The 9,059-nt window shown below is 41.2% G+C and overlaps 2 protein-coding genes across 3 annotated transcripts in view; both read right to left on the reverse strand.

Annotated features, from left to right (window-relative positions):
* Positions 1 to 845: 845 nt before the first annotated feature.
* Positions 846 to 3,440, reverse strand: LOC138863575 (uncharacterized). The gene is made up of 2 exons (XM_070127763.1): positions 1,736 to 3,440; positions 846 to 1,145 (listed from the first exon to the last, which is right to left on the reverse strand). Exons 1-2 carry the CDS (start codon positions 2,454 to 2,456, stop codon positions 910 to 912), a joined length of 957 nt encoding a protein of 318 aa, XP_069983864.1. The 5' UTR covers positions 2,457 to 3,440; the 3' UTR covers positions 846 to 909.
* A 60-nt stretch (positions 3,441 to 3,500) lies between these two features.
* The window catches only part of bys (Bystin), a 21,392-nt gene continuing 15,833 nt past the window's right edge, over positions 3,501 to 9,059 (reverse strand). For both annotated transcript variants that reach the window (XM_027367627.2, XM_027367628.2), the window contains 5 exons: positions 6,124 to 6,273; positions 5,655 to 5,881; positions 5,268 to 5,476; positions 4,882 to 5,032; positions 3,501 to 3,748 (listed from right to left, as the gene is read on the reverse strand). In XM_027367627.2, coding sequence (XP_027223428.2) covers positions 3,677 to 3,748; positions 4,882 to 5,032; positions 5,268 to 5,476; positions 5,655 to 5,881; positions 6,124 to 6,273 — 809 coding nt within the window. In that variant the 3' untranslated portion in view covers positions 3,501 to 3,676. The remainder of the gene's footprint in view (positions 3,749 to 4,881; positions 5,033 to 5,267; positions 5,477 to 5,654; positions 5,882 to 6,123; positions 6,274 to 9,059) is intronic.

The following is a 9,059-nucleotide window of genomic DNA, read 5'->3' on the forward strand; positions in this document are numbered from 1 at the left end:
GCTTTCCTCTTCCACCTGAATCGAGCGTCCTTACAACAGAATTATATGCTATCCTCTCTGCTCTACAATGAATATCTTCCATCTCTTCCTTGTCCTTCACCATCTTCACTGACACGTAACTCAATATCATTCATACAATCCATACACCTCTCTCTCCTCTCTCTCTCTCTTTCTGTCTGTCTAATTGTTTAATGTTTGAAAATAAATGTGCTAGACATCAAAGGTCATGTAGCACTATGGTAAAGTATTGTGTCGGAAAGAGCAAAGGAGAGTTAAAGATTGCGATAAAATGTGTTAGATGTCAAAGGTTTAAGACCGTTATAGGATAATATGTTAGTGAAGAGGGGAATAGGGAAGCAAGTGAACTAGAGCGGAAATTAGTATAAAGGGCAGGGTAGGGCGATTGAGTGAATTATAGTGTATCTGTCACTGGGGAAGCTATAGGAAAAATGTTCAAGTAAGAATAGAGATAGCTGTTGAAGGCTAAGAGAAGAATCCGTGGAGAGGGGAAGTGTCAGACGTCAAAGATTAGAGGGTGTTATACATAATGAAAAGGGAAAGGAGAGAAGTAAATGAAGTAGAGTAGTGATTAATAAATGGGAAAGGTTAAGGAGGTAGAGCAGTTAAATGAATTGTATTGTTGTGACTGGGGAAGAAATAGGGATAATAGGTGATCATGGTAAATATGGTTGTCTTAGTAGTAGGCGATTAGGTATATGAGGGTCGAGATAAATGATCAGGAGGAGGTGAAGGGGTAGTGTCTGGGGGTTCGATAGGGACGGTGGGGAAGGGTTTTGAGATAGAGATTCATGTGTCTATCCAGGAGGGAGGAGGATGGATAGTTTTTTTTTTTTTTTTTTTTTTTTTTGGGGGGGGGGGGGTTGAGAGGATGAAATATGTGGAAAAGAATCAGGTTTTGGAGGGGGTTTTGGTTTGGGTGGTTGAGAGGATGAGGTATTTTGGGTAGTGTTGGGGGAATATAAGGGGTTGAGCAACTGAGTGAATTGCAGTGTATCTGTGACTGGGAAAGGAGTAGGGATATTGATCAAGGAAAACAGAGGTGGCTGTTGGAGAAGTAGGAGGAGAAGAATCCAGGGGTTGAGAAAGGGAGATTGGGGAAGGTGATGAAGCATCAGGAAGTATATCTGGAGAGGAAGGGTCTGGAGAGGGACAGTGTTGTGATAGAGAGGATTCGTGTGAGTATTCAAGTGGAAGTGGTAGAGAGGGTGGGGTATGTTGGGAGGGTGTAGGAGGAAGGGGGGTGGAGGGAACTTGGGAAGGAGGAGGATGAATATCTGCAAATACTTTAAATGTAGCAGGAGTGGGAACAGAGGGATAGGGGGGTGGATAAAGGAGCGGAGTGTTCCCTTGGGCCATCTTTAGGAAGTTTTGGATGTCTTCAAAGGTATCTGGAGGGGAATTAGGTATAGAGGCCTGAGAAACTAATGTTCTCTTATAAGGAGAAGAGGAGATAGATATTTGAAGAACAGATAAAAAGGAAGGTGTAGGAGATCGTAGAGTGGAACATTCAAGTTGCCTGGTATGATAGCTAAAGTGAGGAGGAGGAGTAGGTATCAGGGAAGTGGTAGAGATTGGAGTATCTGGATTTAGGATGGAAAATGGATTTGGCTGGTGGATAAGGTGAGTAGATATAGGACGTAGGTTTTGGGTATAGGGGAAAGATACCTGGGGAGATGCAGAAACATCTTGTCTAGATGGTATAGGGGAAAGATACCTGGGGAGATGCAGTGTTGTGATAGAGAGGATTCGTGTGAGTATTCAAGTGGAAGTGGTAGAGAGGGTGGGGTATGTTGGGAGGGTGTAGGAGGAAGGGGGGTGGAGGGAACTTGGGAAGGAGGAGGATGAATATCTGCAAATACTTTAAATGTAGCAGGAGTGGGAACAGAGGGATAGGGGGCTGGATAAGGGAGCGGAGTGTTCCCTTGGGCCATCTTTAGGAAGTTTTGGATGTCTTCAAAGGTATCTGGAGGGGAATTAGGTATAGAGGACTGAGAAACTAATGTTCTCTTATAAGGAGAAGAGGAGATAGATATTTGAGGAACAGATAAAAAGGAAGGTGTAGGAGATCGTAGAGTGGAACATTTAAGTTGCCTGGTATGATAGCTAAAGTGAGGAGGAGGAGTAGGTATCAGGGAAGTGGTAGAGATTGGAGTATCTGGATTTAGGATGGAAAATGGATTTGGCTGGTGGATAAGGTGAGTAGATATAGGACGTAGGTTTTGGGTATAGGGGAAAGATACCTGGGGAGATGCAGAAACATCTTGTCTAGATGGTGGAGGAGCAGAGTGTAGGACTGTTTTGGAATAAGTTGGGTGAGGTTCGGCAAGAATGGGTTTGCCAGTAAGGTCTGTTAATGTAGATAGTGCACGAGCTTGGGCTTCATATGTAACCATAACAAAGCGTGAATGATCAGAGGGACTGCCAAAGGTAAACATGCCTTCTTGTTTCTGGAGGCACTGCTGAAAGAGAAGGGTATTCTCAGAATAGGGGGCTGTGGGGGGGAATCACAAAGAATCGATCCCACTTGGCTGGGCCAAATGGGGGGAGGGGCAATAAGGATGAAGAGTAATAATAAGGGAAGAGGGGGTTGATATTGAAGAGGGTTGTGCAGCAGGAGAAGTGGAGAATGTTGGGATGAGGAAGAGGTGTTTTCTAGGGGTTGAGTAATAACCTGGGTGGGTGTTTCAGAATCTTTAGAGTTGTTCGTAAGCATCGAAGAGGGGGTATTAGCATCAGTGGTTGAAGCCGTGGTCAAAGGAGGGACGGGTCAGAAAACCATCAAAATCAAATTCAAATAGGCTATTTGATGAAGGAACCTTAATGCCTCTATTAAGGGTAAAGAATATTCATTACTGGCCATGGTGAGCCTGAATAAACTGGGGAAAAGAGATGGTCTACCCCTTAGGGTCCCCATAAGGGGTAAGGGCTAGGTAATTAACCAAGGGAATACCATGCCCATGGCTTCCAGAGGCCGTTCGTGACTAACACAAAGGCAGCCTTGCATCCTTTCAGCACAGATCTCACACCTTAGGAATGGGATAGAAGAAGGGAGTAAAGAAGAAACGGAAGAGGAAAGAGAAGAAAGGACCAAGCAAAATTGGCTGAGGCTCAAGATAGGGGTAATCTTCTACATTGGGTCTTAATCCTCATCTCCTAAGCCCTCCCACGATGACAACGAGCTAGGTTTTGGGAGGTTTTGGGAGGTCTGTCTGTCTGTCTGTCTGTCTGTCTGTCTGTCTGTCTGTCTGTCTGTCTGTCTGTCTGTCTGTCTGTCTGTCTGTCTGTCTGTCTGTCTGTCTGTCTGTCTGTCTGTCTCTCTCTCTCTCTCTCTCTCTCTCTCTCTCTCTCTCTCTCTCTCTCTCTCTCTAATGTAAAGTAAGTTATGTAATATTCGGAAAAATAAAAAAAATATATGCTAACAATATACTTTTTTGAGATGTCCAATTTTCGTTTACGAAATGGCATAATGAAAGACCAGCTTTTAACAATACTTTAATTTTAGCTACATATATGTATGTAAAAGGTTACATTCTGATACATGAGGAATACAGTGTCCAAAGTACAAAGATTATTGCAAGTAGGGTAAGAGAGAAAACATTTAGAAAACCTTTAGTAGTTTTAAATATTCATTTCAAATTTTGCCTTATCTCAAACACTACTCATCAACCATCATTTGTGTATCATCATCCTGACCTCTGCATTTGGAATTCAGAAGTTCTCTCCTCACCTAGAAGGCAAAAAATAAAAAAAAGAGTAATGATGTGCTCAACATAATCTCGGGAAAATTAATGTGTTGAGAATACAAAGTGACTCAATATTGAAAATCACTTAACCCACTAACGACGGGTGTTCCCCATATTAGACCCCTGAAAATATTAACACTGCCAGGCGTCCCGCCAGTGTGACACTGCATCAGGGCTTGCGCTCCGAAGCAGCAGCAGGCCACAGCCGGTAGGCGGACAGAGTCCAGGGCAGCTCCGCCCGCCGATTTTGTAGCCACCCAGAATCTTTTATTTTCGGCTTCAAAATATACCAGCGTGAATGGGTTAATAAGTCAGTATGGTGTAAAATTGGAGATGCAAAAGAAAATACAGAAATAAGATCATTTCAGCTTTAGAGAAATCTTTCAGTTCCCTTATCCACTCTTGAGTAAGTAGGATCTCTCCATCCCAGTGCTGTCCAAACATTATCGCCTATTGTACCCTTTATTACCTTCTTGTACTGTTACACAACCCCCTCCCCCATCCACCATGGCTAAACAAACTGTTTTATTTCAGAAAATGCAAATAATATAGTAATTAGGAAAAGACTGCATTGCAGGAGTGTTGGTCATTAAATTCGAATTTAATACACATAAAAAAAGATGATTCATAGAACATGTGACGTTTGTTTCTGTTTCTGTGTACGTGGGCGTGGGCGTGGGAGTGGGCCTGGGCGTGGGCGTGGGCGTGGGCGTGGGCGTGGGTGTGGGCGTTGGTGTGTGCATGTGCGTGTGCATGTGCGTGTGTTTGTTCCTTGTTTGTTCATGTACCCTTATGATCCATGCTGCGTACCTCCATGGGTACGTGAACCCAGGTTTGGACAACACTGCTCTATACATTTTAGAAGAAACTAATATATATATATATATATATATATATATATATATATATATATATATATATATATATATATATATATATATATATAAATTACATTAAATAAATCACATGTTTATCAATAGTGTGTGAAAGGATATGCCTGAGGACTCAAATACTGTAATCTCCCAAATCTTCAAAATAACAAATTCAGTGTAATACAAACGTTGATGTTTAAAACAATTTCCACTAAAACTGGCAATAATAACCACTGGCAACTAACCTCAGCAGTGATGGTGAAATGGGTGTGGAATTTAATGACATCCATTATGGCTTGCTTCTGGTCGGGACTCATATCTTCCTTGTATCTCTGGACAAACACTAGCAAGGCTTGGTGCCACAAAACTGGCAGCTCACGGCGGTCATGCTGGAACCTGCCAAAATCACGTTTTATTTGTCATGCATGGCACAATCATTTCAACTTCTTTCAAAAATGTTTACAATATACTTGAAATGTTTAGGCTCATTTTATGTTATCAATTCTAACAGAAAACTTGAGTCATCTAGATGATCAAAGCAAGGCAGCAACCAAGATTTTTTTTTTTCTTGAAGTCTCTGCAAATGATGCTCTTGCACTCTAAAGGATATTAGATATCACAATTAACTTACCTCATAAAATGGTAGACACAAGCATCAACAACTCTGTATGGGAGGGCATACTTTTTATCAAAAAATATTCTCAAAAATATTGAATTTGCTCCAGAGTAGTCCATTTCAGCAATCTTCAGTATTGTTGCTGCCGAGTGCAGAATTGGGATGTGGTTCTTTGCAATTACTGAACCGACAATAATAGCTTCTCGAAGAGTACATGTACCAGACTGTAAAGAAAAAAAAATAATTGTCAATTCATTTAAGAGTTAAGTACAATGTTTAAAACAGCTTTAAAATATTAATTATTAATATTCAATACTCAAAAAGCCACAAAAAAGTAAATCATCCAAATACGAATAAGAAGGCACGTCATTAGATTTTTTTAAAATCACAAAAGCCACCCACCATGCACAGGGGTAGTAAAACCCCCTTGAAGAAGGCACCTGGCTTGAAGAGGGCCTTGCACATGGCCTGATACAAGTGGAAGTTGAGGCGCTTGTAGTAGGAGATGTCATCCCGTATGCGAGGAAGGAGGACCAGGTTGAAGAACCGCTGTGCCATGGGTTCCTTGAGGTTACTCACAAATATTCTAACGCCCTGATACAAAGCAGCAGCAGACCATTTGTCAGGGTCTACATGAGATACAGATAGAGAGATTCTCTGGTGAACACTAATCATTCAGTAACATACATTTTTTGTTATCATCTATCAAAGTGATTATATATATTCATAAGCCAAGTCTGTATATTCCAAAATACACTCATATATAAACATATTTTTAATGTCAACAACAAGATTATGAGACATTAGAATAAACAAAATAATAATAAATACAATAATGATACAAGCAATATAAAATATCCACTTTATTTACCTGTCAGGTATACAAGTTCTTCCCAGTTGCGCATCTTTGGAATCACCTTGAACATCTTTGGCAAGGGTCCACTTCTGTATCTTGACAAGACATTCCCAATCTGTGAGCACATTTCTTGCACCTCTGGACTAAGGTTAACAGTCTGTACAGCTGAAAAAGAAGTTGAAAATTATGAACTTACAATGAATGGTACAAAGAGCTCTAATTTATGAATAATCTATAAACTAATTTCATTGAATATGTATAGAAATTAACCCAATACTGTAGCTTTCTTTTGTGAATTTTATTTGCACATAGAATGGTTCATGGTTGAAACAAATAAATGTGCTAGATATCTAAGGTCATATGGTACTATGGTTAAGTATTGTAGCCAATAGGGTAAAAATGAGTTAACAATTAAGAGAAAATGTGTTACATGTCAAAGGTTAAAGTGTTAAAACAGTATAAAAGGGAAAAGTGTAAAGAAAGGTTGCAAAAAAAAGTAAATTGAATATTAGTAAGGAAAAGCTTAACCATATAGGGCAATTAGACGAAATGGAGTGTATCTGTTTAAGGAAAACTGGCAAAAGAGCTATTATGAGATAATCAATGGGTAGTCACCGAAGTTGGCACATGTACATGACTGAGCAGGGCAATTTTAATGGTCATGACCAGGTTGGGCACATAGAGGAAGCAGGCTGTGGAGCAACAGTGTTTGGCTGGGAGGCCAGAACACCAAAATTACTGACACTGACAAGGAAGGGATCGATATGGTTGGACAGGGCAGGACACTCTACCAGTATAAACTTCATGGAGGAGGTCATGTCCACAGAAGCTAATCTTGGCTTGGACTCAGATGTAACTGTGACAGGGTGTGAATGATCAGAACAACTGCAAAAGGAAACTTTATCTACTTGTTTTTGGAGACATTATTGGAAGAGAAGGATATTCTCAGAATATGGGGTTGTAGGGGGAATCACAAAGAATCTATCCCACTTGGCTGAAGCAAAGAGATTTTCAGATATGAAAGCAGTAGAAGAATGAGGGTGGGAGGAAGATGTGGTGTGGGGTGAGGTACTATTGTGGGGAGAAGGACAATAAGGATGAAGAGTAATAATGAGGGTGAGAGGGTAGACAATGATGAAGACTGTGCAGTAGGAGATGGAATGTTGGTAGAGAGGACAGAGTGCTTTCTGAAGGCTGAGTAATGCCCTGGGTGGGTAGTTCAAATGGATAGAGTTGTCAGTAGACACTGAGGAGGGGATATTAGTATCAGTGGTCAGAGCCATAGTCAAAGGAGAGGTGGGGGTCAGAAAACCATTGAAATCAAATTTATATAAGCTATTTGATGAAGGGTTAAGGTTTTATGCCCCTAACCCATTTAACCCGGGTAAAATAGTTTGACAAGTGGACATGATCAGGGGGATTGTTGGTGCGCATCCCCAGTTTCCCGTTTGTGACCGGCTCATTCGGTAATTTGCGAGTGACATTTGGCACTTGACAGCAATTATTCTGCATTTTTTTTTTTTTAATATTAAAGATTTGAAGGTTTACCTTCACTTTAGGTGCTATTGCCTATAAGCTTTACCATATAAATCAGAGAAAAACAAACTCCATCCGATGAGCCAATGGTGCGGGAATGGTCATGATATAATGCCATCCGCTAATCTGTCCACAACAGCCATGGCATGTATGTACATGCCACCAGGCGGCAAGGGGTTAATAAGGGTAAAAGTTGTGTCATAGAAATCACGATGCCAATGATACGGGCAGTGGGCTACATAAGTAGCTAACATCGTGAGTGTGTGGCACATAGGCCAGGTGCACATGAACACCCATGAGGGGTAACAAGACTCTGTGCCACCCCTTTGCAAAGTTATTTTTGTAAACTATTTTAGCTTTTTTGCCATTTTACAATGTCCATATTTGTCTTCTGATTTGCTTTACCCTGATGGTAATAGCTTATTTTCCTTGCACAGACTCTATGTAGTAAATAACTCAGTGCAAGGAAAAAAATAAACACTGCCTGCGTGCCAGCCACGGCCCACTGCTGTGTTGGAGCGCGAGCCCCAATACAGCGTCACACTGGCGGGATGCCCATCAATGTTTTTTTTTTTCGGTGTCTCATATGTGGGACACCCATTGTTACTGGGTTAATAGGATCAGATCCCGCTATTGCCTTATAAAGTGTACCATGCAGTCCTCGAGCCACTGGGTCACAGATTTTGATGTTCTTTTGGAATAACAAGTATCCCCACACCATGAGTGAGTTTGGATGTTTTACTGTATAATGCACACAGTGGGGGTCGAAGGGGTCACTACCTTTTCATTGGTACACTCCCCTTCCACGGTTGTATATAACATCAAATGTAGCCTCTCCTCTAACCAAAGCACCAAGAGATAGTCCTCCTCAAAATTCTGTGCAAAAGGCAATTTTGTGATCTATCTGTGCCTTTGATAGATGTTCTTTCCTAAGCATGTGTCTGGTGTAACTTAATTCCTAAACAGGATTTAACATCGTACACGTGGAAGTTTCCTCAAACACGGGGATGGTGTCTCCAGGTCTCTTCCATCCCTGAAATTGTGCCATGTATTTCTTGACTTCAGACTTGGTGCATTCAATAATTCACCGATCTCTTTTGTTCCATGGCCTGTCTTTAGTTCAATGACTTGGGCAATTACTTCTTTCTTTGTAAGCACCATGATAATGATACAGCCATTAGGTAAATGAAGAAAACCTGTGTGAAAATAGGCAAGGTCCAGAAGAGAGGGGTTTACATTCATCTTCCCCCCAATGTATCAGGGGGGCGATTGGCTGCTTTCTCTCTCATCCTCAGCTTTGCTGGCCTGGCAGGGCAGCAGGGAATTACCAGATACTTTTAATCTACATAATTTCATGTTAGAAAATCCCAATCTTTTTCCACCCTGAATATGAGGCTGCAAGAGGTAGGGGCCGC

Source organism: Penaeus vannamei, chromosome 12 (genome assembly GCF_042767895.1).
Source record: "Penaeus vannamei isolate JL-2024 chromosome 12, ASM4276789v1, whole genome shotgun sequence".
In the NCBI taxonomy this organism is placed as follows: domain Eukaryota; kingdom Metazoa; phylum Arthropoda; class Malacostraca; order Decapoda; family Penaeidae; genus Penaeus; species Penaeus vannamei.

Coding starts and splice junctions, on each gene's coding strand:
- LOC138863575 (XM_070127763.1), bottom strand. CDS start 2,456: ATGTTTACCTTTGGCAGTCCCTCTGATCATTCACGCTTTGTTATGGTT. Junction 1,146..1,735: donor ACAACACTGCATCTCCCCAG/GTATCTTTCCCC, acceptor CTTCCTCTCCAG/ATATACTTCCTGATGCTTCA.